Source organism: Chamaea fasciata, unplaced genomic scaffold, assembly GCF_029207755.1.
Source record: "Chamaea fasciata isolate MVZ Bird 193981 ecotype frontalis unplaced genomic scaffold, bChaFas1.0.hap1 SCAF_4, whole genome shotgun sequence".
NCBI classification, from domain to species: domain Eukaryota; kingdom Metazoa; phylum Chordata; class Aves; order Passeriformes; family Sylviidae; genus Chamaea; species Chamaea fasciata.
Window position 1 is genome coordinate 20531596 of NW_027094089.1, and position 21139 is coordinate 20552734.

Here is a 21139-nt window from a genome sequence, read left to right on the forward strand (position 1 = left end):
AAAAATCACCTCTTACAAAGCGGAGGGCAAAGGGCCCTTTCCTCACCTCTCTTCCATTTTGGTGTGTCTCACAAGCAGTACTCGTTTAGGTGAACTAAGCCGTGTCAAGCCCTCCTCAGCAGGGTGCTCGGGATGCATCACCGTGGGAACACGCTACAGAAAATAAAGCAACATTGTCAGTATGTTTTCAAGGTTCTTTATTCGCTTGGACAGCTTTTAAAATATAGGTGTTTAAAAGAGGTGCTCAGACAGTTTTAAGCTTCCATCCCCGGTGCTTCAGCCTCACGGTGCCTGCCCGGACGGATGCCCTGATGCTCCCTGGTCCCCAGCTGCAGAGCCCAAGAGAAGGAAACCCGGTGGCAGAAGGGGGATCTGGTGGCAGGAGGGGAACCATCAGGAGAGGTTCCCGAGCGGCGCCCCGGTTGTGGCGGGGCCGTGGTTTCGCTATGCAAAGCCATCGCAGCCGCACCCGCCTCAAGCCCCAGCCCGGGCGGCCCGAGCGGCATCGAGGAACCGCTGAAGCGCGTGAAAAAACCCTGCTATTTATGAATTATTGTAGGGGGCGGTTTTCAGACTGGAGAAGACTGAGAGGCTACTTCAGAGAACGACAGAATCAATTTGGAAAAGACCTTTGAGACCACCGAGTCCATCTTTAGACTCAACACCACTACAGCAACCAGACCATGGCACCAAGTGCCGTGTCCAGTCTTTCCTTGAACATCTCCAGCGGCAGTGACTCCACCACCCCCGTGGGCAACCCATTCCAACGTTAATCAATTCTGTGAAGAAATTCTTCCTAATGTCCGTCGCAGTCTACAGCTCCCTCACGAGGGGAAGCAGAGAGGCAGGTACCGATCTCTACACTCTCGTGGCCAGTGACAGGATTCGATGGCGAGTCAGGGGAGGTTTAGATTGGATACCAGGAAAACGTTTTTCATTCAGAAGGTGGTTGGGCACTAAAACAGGCTCCCCAGGGAAGTGGCCACAGAACCAAGAAGAGTTCGGACAACGCTCTCAGGCACAGGGTGTGGCTCTTGGGGCATCCCAGGCCTAGGAGTTCGAGTCGCTGTCCTCCGTGGGTCTCTGCCAATTTGGGATTTTCTGTCATCCTATAAAATTTCCTTTCCATCACTACGATCCCTCCCCCGCCTCACAGGGGAGGCGGGAACGAGCGACGACAGAGACAAAGGGCCGCGTCGCCTTTAAAGTCGGCCCCCGCCGCCCCACGTGGGCGGCCCGGGGCGGGTGTTCCGAGCCGCGTCAGTTCCGCCTGTGTCTCGCTGCGGAGGAGCCACGCGCGGAGCAGGACGTGAGTGTTGGGTCTCCTCGCGCGCCCCCGCCACGCCGCCATTTTCCCCCGCGCGCCCCCTCCCACGGCCGCCGCCACTACCGCCGCGGCACCTCCCGGCCCGATCGGGGCAGCTGCGGCCGGGTGGCGCCGAGGTGAGGCTTCCCCTTGTTCCTCGAGTGCCCGCGGTGCCCAGCGGGAGGAATACCCCGCTGTGGAGCGGGAAGAGCGACCCGCCGCTGCCGAGGGGGAGCTGCCATGTCGGGGGAGTCTGATAGAGGGAGAAGATGGCGCCCGGCCTCGTTCCCCCCCCCGCGCCAGGAGCAGACCCGGTCCGCCGGCGACCCCTGGCCCGCTGGTTTGCGTGCTGTCCTTTTCCTCCGCTCCTCCATGAGTAACCTGCTGTCCCTTCCCTGCCGCCCTGTCCCGGGAAGACTTGGGCGTTCTCGCCCGCCCACCCCCTCGCCCCTATCCTTGTTCGGGTCTCGACTCTTTTCCTCGGGGGGCAACACGACCCACGGAAAAGAGGAATAGGGGAGGAAAATGGCGGCTGGGATCCGCCTACCTGGAGTTCCCGGCTCGTCTTCCTTTCCTTACCTTTCCCCGCTCTCCCTTGGCCCGGCTTATCCCGTCCCCCTCGCTGGCGCTGCGGTGTCTCCTCACGGTCAGCCCCTCCCGGGGGGCACCCACCACCACTCCACAGTCCTTTTCCCTCCAGTTTCCGCCCACACCTTCCTCCATATTGTCCCTTTCTTCTTCCCATGCGGTCCCCGGGGTCATCCCCTGAAACATCGTTTTGCTCTCCGACTCACTGTCATCCGTTTGCTTATTTTCACATTGTCCTATTCCAGCGCTTCTTTACCTTCGTCCTAGAGCGTGGCTTGTGTGTGCTTCCTCAAACCCTGTGCGGTGCTGCGGCTTCCGTCTTTGTGCTACAAGCTATTACCACAGGTCTTGCCCTACTTTAGAACCACGTTGATCCATTAGCATTATTTGGACTCTGGTTTTGTTGTTTGGGTTTTGGTTTTGTTTTGTTTTGTTTTTTTTTTTCCCATTTACATTTTTTTTTCCCACTTTCCCGTTTAAGAACGCTGTTACTCCCTTTTCCTTTCCTGAGATACTCTGTAATATTATCTTGGTCTTTCCTAGCTGAGGTTTGTATTGTATAGTTTCTCAGGTGTACTTAATTTTATTCTGAAAGAACAAATGAGCTGTATATTTGTTACAGAAAGTTTCTAGCAGCAGGGAGGATGTGTAACCGCTATATCTAACCACATGTTTGCATACCAGGGTGACGTGCAGGGACACCTGGCAGCGTGCATTCAAGGAATGCTGAATGTCTGCTTGTCTGTCGAATTAATAGTCTCCAGACTGATGTGTTGAAGTTACAGTGAAAATATTAATTATAGTGCTGTAGCTCTCTGTAACTGAGGTGTTTTTCAGACTGTTAGACTATAGCCTGACTGTCACGTGTGTAACAGTTTTGCAGCATGTTGCTTGCAAATCCGTCTGGTTGAAATGCCCGTGTTAGAGTATAGCTGTTGCTAGAGTATTAATGATTCATATTTGTGGATGTAATAGAAGGGATTTAGCTGGAGGACAGTATTATATTGTGTGTTTTACATTGTGGGGTTTGCCATGTCTAGGGATATATGAAAATATTGAAAGATTACTCTGTTGTAGACAGTTCAGAAGCCAAACGACTGTATTTAATGTGCTCTAAATGTGTTTTAATGCAGTTGCAGCAAAAAGAGGAAGAGATGTAAGAGGGGAGAGTGCTTGATACTGCATCTGCAGTGCATATTAAAGCTTAAATGAAAAGGCAGAAAAATGTTTAGAAGGGCTTGAAGAAGATGAGCCAGTACAAACAGGTTTGAAGATTGCTTTCCAGCCAAAATGGAATGTCATTCCTTATATAGTGTTCTCATGGTATTTTTCTTTTCCCAGAATGCCTAAATCAAAGGAACTTGTATCTTCAAGCTCATCTGCCAGTGATTCAGATAGTGAAGTTGACAAAAAGGTGAACAATATATGCAGTTCATTACTGTATTAACTCTTTTGTTGCAGGCTGGGGTTAAAGAATTAGGTACGCATTATGTCACAACTTGCGTATCATTCCATATGATGTGTCAGACGCTTTAAGGAACTTTATTTTCCACCCACCCACCTCAACAACTGCAACAACAAAAACCAAACAACTGACCTTCCAAGTATGGATGGATTGCATAATTTTTGCCCTGAAGAATTTTTTTTTCTTTAGTTGCATTTTGTTTTCTTCATGACATTTTATATAATAATTTCAAATTCTCTGTGATTCTTTGCTGCTTTGTGACAGGCTTCAGAATGCTTCTATATCAACTGCCTTGGTGGCAAGAATTTGGTCTTAAGAATATGCCTACCACCACCCACTGCCATTTTATTATCTGGACTTCTCCATAACAAAAATCTGCACTTGCCCTGTGATCTTTGTGTCACTTGCTTATCTTGTTTGCATGGGATTTTTTCTCTGCTTCATTTTTTTTCATTTGCTGTTACACCATCTGCTAGTTTCTCACTTAAAAGCTGAGCCAATCTGAGTGTCTTTGAGTTGATGAATTTTAAGATGACTGTTTTAAATGTATAAATGGAATGTTCCCAATTAATTTAAATAGTTATTTAAGTTAGAGGTTTGTATAGATGTTCCAATCATTTTTGAACAAAATCAGAAAAAAATAGTTAATTTATCTTTATTAGGAAATGCCAGGCAGTAACACATACACCAGGTTTTTTAATGTACTGCAATACATGAAGAGGTCTGGTCTCCTGTTTTTACATGAGTAGAAATAGTAACTTTGTAGCTTTTCTGGGTAATCTGATTTAGAGTTGGTACTGTCTGAATGGTTTAGATTGCATAATTTATCATGCTCTGGGCATCGATTAGATTCTTATTTCAAAAAAATGGTCTGATAGAGGTGGTTTCCAGATCCTTTATTCATTATTTTATCTATGGGGTTTTTTGTTTTGGTTTTTTTTTTTGGCGGTGTTGCAAGCTGTTCTGTATTTCTCCTTCTATTTAGTGAGGAAGAGGGTGCCATTTCCATCAGACTTACATTTTTTTTTATAACTACTGAACTGACAGTGTTGCTGTGCAGAAAGAGGAGGATTTTTAAATTGTATTTTGATCTGATTAAATTCTCTTTAAAGCCAATGTATTAACTTCACTGAGAACAGAATCAGGCTCATTTTGAAGTCTCTAAATTCCAGTCTAAACATAGTGTGTTTGATTCCTGCCTTCACAATGAGGAGGTGATAAGGTGCATTGCTTGGTAGTAGGCTGTGACATACTGTGTAAACTTATCTGTAGCATACAGAGTGATTGTGGCTCATGCTTTTCTTTTTTTGTTTTGCTCCAAGGCAAAGCGGAAAAAGCAAGTAACTCCAGAAAAACCTGTAAAGAAACAAAAGACTGGTGAAAGTTCAAAAGGTGCAGCTTCTTCTAAGCAAAGCAGTAACAGAGATGAGAATATGTTTCAGGTAAAATTGATGACTCATAGAGACTGGTTAATGTAACATGTTACATCTTAGGCTGTATTAATTTTCTGAGGTGATCATATTTATGCTCAGAAAAGCATGGTTGGATTTAACAGAGTAAAACAATCGGAGTTGAATCTGTTGATCTAATTCTCATGACTTTGCTCCTGGTAGTCATTTTGTCCATAAATACAGCACTTACCATCAGTATACTTTAACTATTAATCAGGGTTGTGTCTACGTGGAAATGTTTTTTTAATTAGGGTTCTTGAAAAAAATGTTCTCAGAAACCAAAGCGTGGACTTCTCGTTCCTATTTAACTAGGTCAAGGGCGGCTTGGCCTCCTGTGTTATGACAGCATCTTGGAGTAAGTTTTGTTTGTTCCTTTATGTTATGATGTAGGGTCTTAACACTGAATATCCATAAAGTTAGTAACCTGTGGTATTGCCTTGTTTTTAAGATGGGTTGAATATCTGTTTTTCAGTAGAAAGATGCATTTGTGAATTCAGTTTGGGTATTGCAGTTCCCAGGGTTAGCCAAGGCAGTAGCAGTGTGTGCTTAGAGAGCTGATACACAGCTCAGAATGTGGATCAAGATCTATTAAAGTTGGCTGGAAAAGAACTTAAAGTCTTGAGGCTTTGGTTCTCAAGTTTGTGAAAGGGTTTGGGAAAGGTGCCTAATGAGATGACCCAAGTGCAGAGTAATGTAAATTAAATGGTTCTGGGCTGTAGGAAAAGTTTGTTCCAGAGAGACCTGTTTACTCTGATACAGGGCAGTTATTTTTAATGTGTGAATTCTTACTTTTCAGTTATGTTTGGGAGGGAGAGCTTCACCTGAAGGCTGTTTCTGGACTTCCACATTGAAGGAAGTGTATAATATTTTTAGTTCTGCTTGGGCCTGCGTTGAACCCTGTAAGAAAAATGATGCAGTGAATTCTACAACTTAGGAGGTGAACTGCAGTTAGAACTCTAAAGAACTATATATAAACGTAATGTTCTGGTTGTAGTAAGTTCAGAAATTCCAGCTTTGGAGAAGGCTTTAAAATTTTTAGTGTTCTCCTGATGCAAAAACACGCAGACCCTTTCAAATAAAGGCAAAAGTATGCGTGCTCTGGTTTCTTGATACCTCTTCAACCTAAGATAATAAAAAGTTACTAAAAACAGTAGAGGACTGATATTACTCTGATAAGAACAGGGATCTTCTGGTGTTAAATAGAATACAGATCTTTGAATATCACCTTGACCTAAAATATCAGTGTCACCCAGTCTGTGCCTGCCTTTGAAGTAATTAACAACATAATATTTTTTATATTGCTCATTATCTTATGGTGAAGCATTGTCAGTTTTTGTAGTCTACGTCAACTTCTGTGCAGTAAGTAACATGTGAATGTTAAAGTATAGAAATAAAACTACAGTAGGTCTGAGGATACTCCTCCTTCCCCCCTACCCTGGAGGGCATGCTTGTTAATTTTTTAGACATAGTTTTGTTTGTTCTAGGCATCTTAGTGATACTAGAAACCTTTCTGGAGGGTTTCTCTCTCATGGCAGTAAAATGATCTCTGATGTGGAAGTGACTGCAGTATAGCTTTACAAGAGTGGCTTCAGCTGATAGAAATCAGGCTATAAAGCATTCATGGGATAGTCACAAGTTCTGTGGTGTCCATATTGTGCGTGGGAGTGGCTGCAAATGATGTGAAACCAAGAGTCTTCCTGTTCTACACCCTCAGGCTATGTTCTTGAAGCATACAGGTTCCCCTAATATAGAGCTCATTGTGACTGCTGTATTCAGACGAGTAATCATTTTCATAAATATGTACATTTTGTATTTTTGTTTGAGATTGTTGGTGTAATGTTTCTTGTGCAACTATTTAACAATAGTGTTAATGTAAGTAGAAGACAATTTGTTCAGTAGAGGAGACAAATGTGTATTTTATGTATTTGCATGTCTTGGCCTTACTAGGTTTTATAGGGAAGTTAGTATACTGTGCAACTTGATGAAGGATTTGTGTGCTGTTAGGTTGCAGAAATATATGTTACTCCCATGTGTGGTATATTACTTGAGGCCCTGAGGACAGGCATTATTTGTGTTAATGTGGAAGGGTTTAGCCTTGATGCATTAGGTTCCTGTCTGTGGCTTCAGGCCAACCTGAGCTTCGCACCATGTGCTTTGGTTAGTTTCACTAATCCTATCATCTGCCTATGCCTGTTTTGGATAAGGTTTGTCAGGATATATTAATGACTACCCAGAGCAGAACCGCATTGCATGATCATGTGTTTAACTGAAATTGTCACTTCAGAAGTTGTCTCTGTGTTGTCCTGTCCGCCTCCCAAACTCTTTTTTTGGGGTGGTTTGTTTTTTTTTTTTTTTTTTGAATTTTCACCATAATTGGGTTTTGACTTGTGAAAAATAAGTTCATTAATTTTTCCAGTGTAATTTCCCAGTGTCCTTATCACAGGCTCCTGGAAGAAGGTAAGCATAGAAATTTATGAGGCTCTGAAAATGTGATTGATTCAGCACGCTAATTATGAAACTAAGGTGATCATTGATGCATTTCACAGTTTGCTTTGTTGCAGATGTCACTGCTCACAGGAGTCTTGAGCTCCTTACATATGGTTATTGGTTAGGGAAGAGAGAGAGTTTTTTGCTGTTTATGCTTGCACAGTGAGTGCAGTTTAATCCAGAAAGACTGGAAATAGGAAAGAGAATGAAGAAAGTGCTTGCTGAAACTCACACAGGAAGCCAGTTGTGTATCTCGGAAACGAACAGAGATATAGTTTAGTTCTTTTTATTCTAAGAAACACAAAACTGGAAATAATGTTTTTAATGTTTACTGATTTATGTAAGTCAATTGAGTAGTATAATCTAAGGATCTGTACTATTTAATAGAAAGTATATGAACTTCTCTGTGAAGGTTGAACTTCACTAAAGCACTTGGGCTATAAATCATGATGACAGCAGCCAAGCCCCAGGCAGCCACTCGCTCACACTCCCACCAGTGGGGCTGGGAGAGAATTGGAAGGGTAAAAGCTGGAAAACTCGAGGGGTCAGATAAAGACAGTTTCATAGGAAAGCAAAAGCCACACACTGAGGCAGAACAAAACAAGGAGTTAATTCATCAGTTCCTATGGGCAGGCATGGCAGGAGTTCAGCCATCTCCAGGAGAGCAGTTCCCATCACATCTAAGTGTCACTTGGGAAGACAAATGTCACCATGCCAAATGTGCCCCTTTCCCTCTTCTTTCCTCCACTTTATTCCATGAACTTGATGTCACATAGTCTGGAATATGCCTTTGGTCAGTTGGGGTCACCTCTCCCAGCTGTGTCTCCTTCCAGTCTCCCAAGCACCCCCAGCTTCTTTGCCAGTGTGGCAGTCTGAGAAGCAGAAAAGGCCTTGGCTGTGTGTAAACTCTGCTCAGCAGTAACTAAATCATCTCTGTGTTATCATCCCTGTGTTCAGCACAAAGCCAAGACACAGCCCCATATTGGCCAATGTGAAGAAAACTCTTTCCTCCCAGTACAGCAACCCTTGGGATGCTGCTCTGGTTATAGAGATATAAAAGCACTGAAATTACTCTTTAATATTATGCATGATAAAAGAATTGTTCAGAAGTGGACTTGTACCAGAATTGCAGGTTGCTAAGCATCAAGGAACATCAATTTACTTAACTAGTTAAGTCTAGATTTTGTTCGTGTTTTTAAGTGTAGATGTTTGTTGGAACTCTACTTTAGAAGCCTTTTTAAAAATTACAGTAATGGCAGGTTTTGTATAGAGTTCAACTAAATATCTGAAATTTAATGGGAGCATTCATATGATATGTAGATGTGATGTGAAATCTAACTTAATTTCAATATATACATGGAAAATGCTTTTATCTAAGGTAGACTTAATGATCGAGTGAATGTGAACTTTGCATTATTGCCTCTCACCTTACTCTAGTTGAATTAAGACACAGATTTTTTCTTGTCCTTGATAATCACATTCTAAACCCTTTTATTGTATTAGTAGCTGTAATCTGCTACATTGAATTAGATTTTATTTCTTAAAACAAATCTGAAATTATTTGGCAAGGTACTGATATTCTTCAATAGCCATGGAAAAAAAAAAGGTGCTGCTCTGTGCTACTGGTTGAAGCTGTTCCTGTAGGTGGCCTTAAAACTTACTGGAGCGTTAAAGGGTAAAACCAAGAAATGTTGTCCATGTAGGCTATTTAGGATTTTCTTTGCTGGGAGTGCAGATGGACTTGGGCGTCATACCAGGTTTGATATGAAAGACCTAAAGTGCCATAACATTATACTTTTATTTTTGAGTTTTTAATTTGTATTGTAATTTTAGTAATTAAAAATACTATCTTATGAACAGTAACGTCTTACTAATTTTAAAGGATGCTTTGAAGTAGGAAAAGTGCTTCAGACTTACGTTATCTAAAATGTCCCAATGGTTTTAAAATCAATTTCAGATGTCATACAGCATCTGCAGAAGAAGAAAAATTAAGCAAAGATAAAGTATTAATGTTTATATCTATTTGGTGAAATAAGAGCATATGACTTAAACATCTTAGAATTATTCTAGTTGATTGGAGAGTTCTTAAGTCTTTGTGGTCTAACTTAATGCTGGTGGTTTGGGGCCAGAAGTGTGGGGCCCATCCTTAAATTGTATCAAAATGGATCAAAATTCAACATGCAGAGATAAAGGAAGTTGAAATTGAAAGGCAGTGTTTTACCCGGAAGGAATATTTTATTTTAAATTTGTTAACTTCAGAATCAGTTCTTTTTTTATATAAATTGTATCCAGAAGGTACATGCAGAAGTTAAAGGATTTTTTAGAATTGCAAGAAGTTTTATTTGGTTATGTTTTAATTACCTAGTTTCTGGTTCTCAAATTCACCTTGTACTTGGAATTTATGTGAATAGATAATTTTTTATCATATTTGGAACAATATTGAATAAGCTCAAATCGTACTGTATTGCATAGTTGGTGGTATGATTCTTCCCCAGCTTTTCCCTACTCCACCTCCTGAAAAAGAGGTGCATGTAATTCAGTTATGACATTGGTTTGAAAATTACGAAATTCCAAAATCCAAGTTCCAAATTTTCATACTGTGCTACGTGCTGGTAAAGTGTAAAGATTTGACTTCTTTAAGACCTCGTGGTACAGTGAGGTACCTGTGAGGACTTGAAGGTGGGCATGGGACAGTTGGTGGCTTTCATTTCCATCTGTATTTACTGTGTTAAAAAAAAGAAAAAGGGAAGGTATCACACATAAACATCAGATTTGCTTTCTATACTTCTGGAATGGACTAAAGTTTAGATTTGGGAGTAGCACTCCATTTATCCTTCTGTGTTTAGGACTGTTGCGAAGAAAGGAGATACTTTTTTTTTTTTTTTTTCAGAAAACAGAAAATCCATGACTTACTAGAAGCAATCATGTAAAGAACACAGGTATTTTTATTCTAGGAGAGCTACTTTTGCATTGAGCATTGCCTGCTCAACCAGTTTTAAGTCGTTACTTATTAGCCTACTGACTACTCTGAATTAAGCTTTTAATCTAGTTGTTTCTGTGGTGTCTAAAATAAGATGCAGTGTACAGTGTCACATGTCAGAGTCTAATGCTGCTGGGGAAAGTGAATGCTCTAATATGTAAAATACCTAATAGACCCTTACATGTGTTTTGACAGATTGGCAAAATGAGGTATGTCAGTGTTCGGGACTTTAAAGGGAAAGTCTTAATCGATATTAGAGAATATTGGATGGATCAAGAAGGTGAAATGAAGCCTGGAAGAAAAGGTATTGTTCTGCTTAATGTTACTTTGTATTAAAACAGTCTGCAGTTTCCAGTAAAACTTCCTGTATCATATTTTTCTCATTTGTTGCTGCATGATACTTTTTTGAGTAGTACTTTTACTTTCTTAAAATTTATATTTTTACAAAAATTAGTTTTATCTGTAGGTTATGGATAAAATCTTAAGCAGGTTTGTTGACCTGAGTCTGTTTTCCTAGAGAATTGCTCCATGATTTATGGAAAGCAAGGTGTCAGATACAAGCAAATTTGGTAGGGGAAGTTATAAACTTAATGAACTGAATTTCCTCTTATAGGTGGATTTCTTATTTCAGAATTAAGTGAAAATATTTGTTTTTATAAGATTTTAATTTTCTTAAACCAACTATGTCCTTCAGTTTCTACTAAATTTTAGATTAAAACAACATAAACATTTAATGTGGCTTATTAGATATTAAAAAAAAGTTAAAAAATATTTTAGTAGAGGGGAAAATATCTCAAGTGTCCCAAGTTTGTAATCTGTAGCACAACACAAGCCTTTGTACTTCTGGTTGCCACTTGCACAGTTGCTTTTCATGGCAAGGGTTCACTGTGAACCATCTTCAGAACTTCCACATCTCAAGACAGGGATTGCTGTAGTGGTGCTGTGCTTAAAAGTTATGTTGCTTCTTTTTGAAAAGCCTACTTTTTTCCATTTTCATACAGTATCAGTGAAAAAGGTAAGCATGGAACGTTCTGCCCTGTGGATTTGTAGAACCACAGAATGGTTTGGATTAGAAGGGACCTTGAAGATCATGTCTATCAGCCCCACTCCCTGCTGTGAGCAGGGGCACCTTCCACTAGACCAGATTGCTCAGAGCCTCATCCAGCCTGGCCTTTAGCACTTCCAGGGATGGGAAGTCCACAGCTTCTCTGGACAACCTGTGCAAGTGCCATCATCACACAGTAAAGAATTTCTTCCTAATACCCAATCTAAATCTACCCACTTCTAGTTTGAAGCCATTCTTCCTGTCCTGTCACTACATGCTTTTGCAAAAAGTCCTTCTCTATCCTCATGTACTGCCATGCTGCTAAGTTTGGAGTTTGAAGAAATTTAATGTACAATCACCATAAGGTTTGTTACATTCTTTTGATGTGTTCAGGAGCAACTGAGTAAACAGTCATTTAGAAAGTTTGAGAAGCATTTTCAACATTTCTCAAATAACCACTTAGAATAGGTTTGCATGAACAGGTATACTGGTGCTCTACAGGAAAAATGCTGGTTTTTGATTTGTTGCTAGTTAATGGAAAAGGTTTCTCTAACTTCTAAGGACATCACCTTCTGTGTTTCAAGGTGGTATTCAGTAGTATATGCACTTTGGCAAACTACAACAGGATTTGATGGGTGGGTCAAGTGACAAAAATGACGTGATGTAGATAGAAGTTTTAACGGTGCAGCAAAAGAGTCTGAATTTTGTTACGATAAAATTAAAAATAATCTGATACAGTATGTGAGCACTCTTAAGCTGCTCATCTTGCTATCCTGAAACCAATATAAGCAGTCAAAATTTTGTAATAAAAATAAACCCATCAGATTAAATTACTGTCAGTGTGTCAAGCAGTAGATCTGAATTTTGTTTGGTTCATCTGGTCTGCGGTTGAGGGACATCTGCATGGCATTTAATCCCCTAATAATGGTTAGCACACCTGACCTGTTTTCAGATGACACCTGCCCTTCAAAGGCTGGTGGAAGACTTAGAGAAGTTCCATGTACACTACTTGCTGCTTGAAATTCTGGTGGTGCTCTGATAAGACAGTGATGGTAAAGAAAAGGCTATGGCCTCCAAAAATGGAATACAAAGTTTCAGCTGTTTTCAGGTCCTGCTCCACTTTTCCTTCCACTGAAGGAAAACTATCACTGGGAGGGGAGAGTGGGAGTAATTAGTGGAAGAGCTTGACAGGAGAAAGTATGAGGACTGTGAGCCTGCAATTTCCACAGAGTGTGTGTAGAAATTTTTGGGGTAAGAATGAGTACACCAAAGTACAAATGAAACATGTGCCTGTATTGAAGCTCGAGGGGAAGATGTGATCAAATTTAGAACTGAAATGATGGGCTGTGGGGTACTGAATGATTTTTGGTTGGATATCACTAGAAACCATGGAGAACCTGAAGTAAAAAGTGACTTTGGTATTGGTTTGTGAGTGCTAGGGGATGATACAGAGTCTCTCCAAAAGGTTACTTACAGCACCTGTTATTTACAATGTTTTAAGAAAGAAAAGAGGGAAAAAGACCTCCCAGAATTGCTGTACTCGAAAAGTGCATTGTGGACCTGTCTACATAGGTTCAGCTTTTAGGAACAAACAGGAGTACAAATGATTTCCTACTTGTCACCCAGGGCTTTTGTACTGCCTTCTGTCAAGGCCAGAGTTGTATTTCACTTCTTGTGTTTCACCTAGTACTCATACAATTATTTGTTACACATATTTTCCATGTAAACATGTCTAGAGATAACCTGAAGTGAAGTGCTGGTAGTGCGTAGTTTTCCTTTTCAACTAAGATGGTTGTTGAAGTAACTCAGGTATTAATATTGTAACATAGGTTTTGTGTATGAAAGCAGCCTTTATAATAATTGCACAAGATCCCGCACCACAATTTTCTTTGTCTTAAGTGTTTATTTTTAATGCTTTTCAGGTATTTCTTTAAATCCAGAACAGTGGAACCAACTGAAGGAACAGATTTCTGATATTGATGATGCAGTAAGAAAACTCTAAAGACAGAGCCATACAAAAACTTAATCTCTTTAGTTGTATTAAGCAGTCTTTTTACATTGGCTTTAGTTTTCTAAAATATTGTTTTCCAAGCTATTGTATATTTGGATTGCAAAACAATTTGTAAAATGAATACTTTTTTTATGTGCATTAAAAGTGTATTCTGAGTGAGGCTATTTGTGTATACTTTACTAAAAGGAATTGTGTTGCTTTCACCCCATGGTGTAAAATAAACAAATCAAGTAATATGTAAAGCATACTTGTTCATGGCCTTTTGATTGAAGGTGTTTGCTCATAAGGCCACCTAATAGCTTTAGTCGTTGTTTTAATATCAGTTAAGTTTACAGTTAATCTGAATTTGTTCTATGAGGGGATTTCTAAAAATGTCTCAGTTTGTCTTTTTCTGTTATTCCATTTTCTTTGGTATTGCCCTGCAGCTTTCTGCTTTAAGACTTGATACAAACAGTGAATACTTGGAAAAACTCATTTTTGTAGATAATTTTCAATACTGTATTTGCTGATTTATCCTTTTATTCAGATGTTAACAGTCTTGAATATATAGGGTTTTTTGCATTACTTGCATGAAGGATTGTGCTAAACAATAACACTTGAGCACAAAACACATGCTCTCTTCCCATTTTTCTTCAGCTTGCTTGACCTAGCAAATACAAGTAGCCTTTCTTGAACTTTAGATTTGAAGCATAAGCTTTTACGGTAATAGACACATACCTCAGAGTGAGACAGTATTTCAAGGCTCCAAATGTGGTTATTTGAGTACACTCTTCAAGGTTTGCATTAAATTCAATCTAGAATAGATACTAGCCAGTTATCCTATAGAAAAGGAGCAGTTTACCTGTCTGTAGGGTTTTTGTTCATTTGAAAGTATTGCATAAACAATGATGCTTAAATTAGACTGTAACACAGGTTAAACAATCAAACAGGGTTAAAACTGCTGCAGCCAAAATGTCTGTCATGTTTCTGCCCCATCCATGCTGCCTGCCCTGACCTCTGAACTGGGGTTGCTTGCTGTGGCTCACGTGTGCGCCGCTGGTTTGTCTGTGTGCAGAAGGCGCTTAGCATGGACAGGGGGCCTAGGTGGTGCACGACGGACCATGACCCAGCGAGCTTGCCTCGTCAGCCCCAGTACCTCCTGCATAGAAAAGCCTCTGCCCCGTGGAACCTCTTGCACAGGATGCAGCCCTAGAGGAAGGGCTTGGTGACACCAAGTCACAACGGAAGGGAGAACGTGATGGAGAACTTGGAGATGTAAGGGGCACACACATGGAGATGTAATGGTGCACAATCAAATTTTGCTGGCACAAAATAACTACAGTGAAGAAATGGAAGCAGAATTGGAGATGTTCATTTTCTGACATAATTAAGCAAAGCACGTAGATAACTTCATGAAAATGGACATTTCAAGGCTAGTGAATGCCCAACTTAGTTTGTGTAATTTTCCCATTTAATGATAACAGTCTCTAAATTTTGTATAGGTAAACAAGATTTACTGTTTGTTTATTTACAGAACATCTTGATACAGTTGCTTATATTGCAGACATGATTGTAAGTGCCATAAACTGTCTATGTGCTGCAGAGTTCATAATTCAATGCAAATAAGTATTAAAGGCTGAAGAGAGACTTCATGAAATTAAGTGCGTGTTATTTAGTTTAAGTATGTCACATATCTTCACCTGCTTTTAAACTTACCTATTGTTGACATTACAAATAAAATTAAGGTCTGGTTTTGTATAGCTCAAGAATTCTTACATCTTTAAGAACTGCTTGAGGGTGAATAAAAGGGCGAAGAGATGTTTGTGGTAGCAGATGTGAATTTGGGCACGGCTTTCTTATTTGAGTGACTCTTAACAACATACAGGGCTATTTGGACCAAATAGAATAAATATGTAATAGCTGCTAAAATTTCACAGATGAGTAAGTGAAATAAATTGCTTCAGATCACTACAGACAGGTTCTAAGTGTTTTTTATTGCAATATATGTAATGTGATTTTGTTCCTTCAAGACTGAAATTTTGCAACCAGATTTCATGAATTTTACCTCAAAACTTTGAAGGGGCTACTTAAAAGTGCATGGGTATATTTGAGGGAAGGTTGTCCTCACTTAGATTACTGTTCTAATAGGTCAGTTGTGTTCAGGAATGTGGGAAATTAAAATCATTCATTTGGGGAGAGTAAGTGAAATGGTTTAATATAGGAGTTAGTTTTCATGTGGAAATTGATAGTAGAGGTATTCAAAGAAATCAGTATTTGTTAGCCACAAACTATGAGTTTTTAGTAGGTATCAAAAGAGACAAGTCAGTTTCACAAATGAACTTGAAATGGGGTGACTTGATCAGATGACTGATGTGCTTGTGACACATTCAGTATTATTTTGAAATAAATGGTAGTGATTTGTCATATAATCATCTGTAGCTTCCCTAATTTGAGAAGAAAATTCCTTTTTGAATAAAGATTATTTTTTGCAGACAGTGTTAGCTAGAATATATGTAGAAGTGTCCATGGAAGAAAATTGTGCATGCATGACCAGGCTGTCTAATGCGAGATAAAAGCACTGCTCCCTCTTCCATTTAGGTGATGAAAGATACATTTGATTTTTCGTGTTTATGCAGGGCATATTAGCAATATGTTTTATAAATTAAGCCTACTATGGAGCTTAGGGGAAAAAACACATCACAGAGCTGCCAAAGTACTGTATGTGTGATAATCAAACTGTCAATGTACCATGTTGCTTGTATGTAGAGATGTTCATGTTGAAAATAAACAAATGCAGTACTAATTTTGGTATTTCTTCTAAAGAAAATGGCCCTGGTTATGTGTGTGTGTGAGATCTGTTAGAAAAACAAAACAAAACAAACCCAAAAACACCCAAAAGAAATTGATGATTGTAATTCTGGTAACTCAAATGTCTCATTGTTCGCCATGTGGAATGTTTCATGTTTTGCTCTGGTGGTGTCCAAAGCAGAGAGGCCACTGGAAATATGAGCCCTTCAACTGTAATAACTTAATGTTCAAATAAAAAATGGTTAAATGATGTATGTGTAATAACAGTTTGAACACTTGGAAATAAAATAAGACTTCTGTTGACAGAGTGTTACCTTTAATAGAAATTTAGCTGCACAATTATGGTTTCTGCTGTTTGTTTCTTGCAACTATTGTAGTGTGGAAATTTGAAAACTTCATTATCTTATATTTGATCTGTGTTTGTGGGTGGGAAACTTAACTGGGATAGGAATTTTTCACTAGAATAAGAAGAGCAACTATCATGTAAATACAGAAGCAGCAGATACAAACACGTTTTCAAGTGTCAGGTAGGAGGAAAGTGCCTGGTAAGTTGTTGCAGTTATGAGATTGGCTGATTATCTTTTGGGTGGAGTTTCTCTTTGACTGTAAATGTTGCCACAGATGAGGTAGAAGAATCTCATGCATTTATTATCATTGGTCAGTTATGTTTGCTTAGATTTCTTTAGGAAGGTTATTTATTTTTCACATACTTGAAGTGACTGATCTGTAGGGAGTAAATTAATTAGTGGATTGTAGCCTTGAACCTAACTGACTTTTCAAGTAATTTTGAGTAGTTTAGCCACAGAAACAGAAGTTACGCTGGATCAAGGGGAAGAAATGGCATGAGGGGGTTGATAGAGGTTCTTCATGTCCTCCCCAGTCTTCATTCACTGTCTTCCCCTGACTGATGGGGTTTGTCTTTGTAGCTCTGGTGACTCTGCATGGAAGAGTCTTCCAATAGGCACTGTTTGTCCTGTGGTGAATCAAGGCTGCATGTCCCTTGCTCGCAGTTACATGGAAGTGTGAAAACATCTGCTGAGGAAATGAAGTGAATGGTCCTTAGCTTAATGATGGTTATCAGGGAAGCTTAATTCTGCCATCATGTGAACAAAATTGAGCCTGGCACCTGTGCCCTTGGTATTGCACTTGATTTAACAAAACTGTAATAACTTTCTATAAGATCTGCCTACTTTGGTTTTTTTTGACTTCATTTTGGTTTCAGTGATTTCATATGCTTATCATTGATCAGATGTCAAGTGAGGTAGGGATTGAGGTTGTGTTGAGGACTCAGGTTTTTAAAAGTTACTTGTTAGAAGGAGGTGGGCTCTCAATCCTAAAGATTGAAGGAGCTTGCTGTAGAAGAGAAAGCTCATGCAATTAACAGACTGTTCTAGGAAATCTCTAGCTGTATTTGATAAGGCTAAATAAGAAAAAGGTGCCTGCTTGGTTAGCATGCCTAGTAGACTGCTGTTAGTTAGCAGCACTTTAGTCACCTTATATCAGCAGGAAATAATGAGATGAATACCGTTGAATTAAAGAAGTGGTAGGATTTTACATAACCCTGTTACTTGTGTTCTCTACCAAAGAGCTATTTCACACCTCTAAGAAATTAAATGCTTTATGCTTTCACTTATAGGCTAATGTGTCAGAATGATTTCACACTGTTGAAAACAAAGCTCGTTTCATCAGTTTGTCTTAAACCTCAGTTGATCTATACACTGAAATACCCTCACACCCCAGATCTGAGAGGGAGGTGAATGTATATTAAGAACAAATCTGAGATTATCATGACTGTAACAACTGACTACACTGCTTTACATTTGCCATCCCTTACTGAGATCTGCAGCTCCTTTTGTATTTCCTCTGCTATTTGTATTCTGACTGGAAGCATCCATCTGCCCCTTGGAACACAGATATCTCTGGCTAAATCTCATGCCACCACAAGACAAAGAATATATATCAAAGATTGGATCCTAGTGGTACTTAGCAGATAGACCTGCTATTGCTAATAAAGGTCAATTAATATGTCTATGTGTATATTTCAGTATTGTGATAAAGTGTACTTAAAATAGTTGAATTACTCATGCCAACATGTGTACTTCCCTAAGGAGGTAATTTTCTTCATCCTTGGATTGTTGTTTGCATTAAAAGTACTGGACAAATGATTTTCCCCCTGGAGTGATCATGAACAGCTTGGAGAATATCAGTGAGATAGTTCCAGGGGAAAAAGTGATGAGAGCTGTCACGTGAACTGATATCCTTGCCATAAGTGAGGGTGATTGTAATTGCAATGGTTTGGTTAATGGAAAGAAAACTTGTTTGTGTGGGTTGCTTAGAAAGTTCCTAAAGTGAAATGTAGGACGTGAGTATCTTTTATGATGATATAAAGACTGCCCTCCTGTCCAAAGAAACCTTTGAAGAATATTAATTTGCCATAGGCCTGTTTCTGTATAACCTGGGTTTTATCTTTTTTGCTTTTCTTCAGAGTTGTGTCAGTGTATGTGGTACAGTCCCCTTTCAGTAGTAGAACTAGTAACCCTGATCTAGTAATTCCTGTGCAACTGAAGGGGGAAGGTGTATTACCTTATGATCACACAGCAATTGTTATGTTAATATTTAGTAGTAATGTGATGCCTTGAGAGGCTACCTAGAACAGAGGCTAGACAGTGTTAAAGGAATAAAGTAGGTGTTTATTAAAAAGGCCTTCACAGGACACACCTTGGGCAGTCCAAGAGCCTAGCCAAGGCTACACCCAAGATGGATGGCAGGTCATGAGTTTTCACACTTTTGTAAGTTGGTCCATTTACGTATTGGGGTTAATTGTCCAATTACAGCTTATTCAGTTCAAGTTATGAAGTCCCATCCTCCCAGTCTGCTCTCCTCAATTTGCTGTGTATACTTTTGAGGCCTGAAGCTGCCCAAAGGATTTTTGGGTCCTTGGTTCTCAGGCTGGAAAAGGATTGTTTTGTCCAACTAAACTGTGGAGAGAACTTGCTAACACTTTATATGAAGTTCAGAGTTATATACTAATGTGGTACAGAGTATGGAAAATATGAAAGCTAAAACTTAAGGCATCAAATGTGCCTTTTATGTATCCAAACAATTTATTGTGACAGGAGAATATTTGTGGGTTATCTGTTAAATTTTTTGGGAACAAACATTTTGGGCTTTGGGGAAAATTTTGTAAACAAGTTATTTAGGTATTTCCATCACTCCTATAAATGTGTTTGTGTCTTGATGTTTTAATTTTGTGGTACTTTTTTCAGGAAACTGAACCTTTTCCCTTGTGATCTTTAAGGAGCTATGAAAAACCCTACTTTTAACACGCTGCAGTTTTGGATTTTGAAAATTAACTTGCAGAGGTCATGCTTGAATGCATTTTCTATTAGATTATTAGATTGTTTCTGGCTGAGACTTTTTGCTTTGTAGTCTGAGTAGCTGTTGACAAGAGTGTTAAACTTCAAGTTTATGGTAATACCATGTGAGAAGGTGAAGAGAGGAAAATGCACAGATAAAGAAATTAGTTATTTTTCAGAACCTTTTCAGAGCATGATTCAGAAACAGTATGTTTGCATTTTGAAGGCTAAAACTAACCCCAAAACCACTATAAAGCATTCTACTCAAATTTGAAACTGCTTCTGTTCAATCACAAGTTCATCAAATGTGTCCTTTTTATGAAATGTTGAAAAACCTAATAGCATTGTTTGGGATTCCTTTTATAAAGAAATCTTCATAGATAAATGGTACAGGTTAGCACGTGGCCAGAGTCTAATAAGCCATGTGCTAATGTATCAATCTCTGAGGGTCCAGCTTTGCAGAGAAGAGGCTAAAATTAATTAGCGAGACTGCTCTTCAGAGGTATTTTGTAAATCAAAAGGTTTAATAAATTAAAATAACCAAATAACAAACATTACAGAAAACAAATGATAAAGCCGCTCACAGGTGTCTGAGAAACCTCTGAGACCTTGGTAAGACACTCCAAAAAGCCTTTCACTTCCTTTGGGTTCCTTCCTAAATACTTTTAGGAATGCGTTAGGATGGACAATCTGGCTTGCTGCCAATAAGACCACCAAGAAGCTTTGACTAACACTCTCAGACCCCGATCCATGCCCTTCTGCTGGTGCTGAGCCAATTACAAACGAGAAAAACACAGAATTTTCTAGTTAAACTTCCTAAAATGTCTACAGGTAAATTGAAACTCTTTCCCTATTTGGAAACACCTGCTGATAGTGTGGGAAATGCATTCCTACAGATAAACATTACATTTACCTATACAAAATTCTTAAACATAAATGAATTTATACCAAGAGAAATAATTTTATAAAATTTATAATTTTTAACTGACTTTGTGGTTTTGACACTTTGAAACCATTATCTTAACTAAATAGGTAAATTTCTGGGAAGCTTTGTGAGGACTTTGAAGTGTTCCACAAGTGGAGGTCATGCCCTTGATTCAAGGAAGAGACCTGCTAACTTCTTGTGTGAAAGTTTTGGGACAAAGAGGCTGCTGAGTGCTCTGGGCAAGGAATTTGATTTGCTTTAAGTCAGTATCACCTCGAAGCCTTGGTACTATCTGTCTGATGTATCAAATGAAGGGTACAATTGACTTGTTCTAAGAATTTTTTGTGTATTCCACTGAAGTAAAATTTGCATGGATATTTAGCATTATTAATGAAACATTCTTTTTTGTGTGGTTTTGTCTTCAAGTGGATTGAGATTAGCACCTAGACAAGAAATTTCTAATTCTGCAATTAATAGTATAGTTTAGATAATGTTCAGATTTATTTTGCATTTGGTTTCTGCTTGAGTCATTGCTAACGTACTTTCATAGGCATCGTCGATCAGTACAGCATTTAGGCTGGGAGTCCTTGTGCAAGGTAGAGGAATACAGTTCTATTTCCAAACAAATCTCTTTTTTCATTTTGGATCTTTTGAGTGTTGGATATATATGGAAAGCATAGAGAAGCGGAATGAAATAACCCAATTCACTGCTTTTCACTTCAATGTATGCAAGATCTG

At 39.3% G+C, this 21139-nt stretch overlaps 1 protein-coding gene across 4 annotated transcripts; it reads left to right on the forward strand.

The window, feature by feature from the left end:
• The first annotated feature begins 1204 nt into the window (after positions 1-1204).
• Positions 1205-16423, forward strand: SUB1 (SUB1 regulator of transcription). Of its 4 annotated transcripts, XM_066181035.1 has the most exons (6): positions 1241-1309; positions 2140-2239; positions 3236-3308; positions 4682-4801; positions 10473-10581; positions 13245-16423. In XM_066181035.1, exons 3-6 carry the CDS (start codon positions 3237-3239, stop codon positions 13322-13324), a joined length of 381 nt encoding a protein of 126 aa, XP_066037132.1. In that variant the 5' UTR covers positions 1241-1309; positions 2140-2239; position 3236; the 3' UTR covers positions 13325-16423. The 4 variants fall into 4 exon arrangements, with proteins under 4 accessions (XP_066037131.1, XP_066037132.1, XP_066037134.1 ...); XM_066181034.1 differs by lacking the exon at positions 2140-2239 and having other exon boundaries at positions 1205-1309; XM_066181037.1 differs by lacking the exons at positions 1241-1309; positions 2140-2239 and adding an exon at positions 1334-1443.
• The last annotated feature ends 4716 nt before the right edge of the window (positions 16424-21139 follow it).

Coding starts and splice junctions, on each gene's coding strand:
- SUB1 (XM_066181034.1), top strand. CDS start 3,237: ATGCCTAAATCAAAGGAACTTGTATCTTCAAGCTCATCTGCCAGTGAT. Junction 4,802..10,472: donor GAGATGAGAATATGTTTCAG/GTAAAATTGATG, acceptor GTGTTTTGACAG/ATTGGCAAAATGAGGTATGT. Junction 10,582..13,244: donor AATGAAGCCTGGAAGAAAAG/GTATTGTTCTGC, acceptor AATGCTTTTCAG/GTATTTCTTTAAATCCAGAA.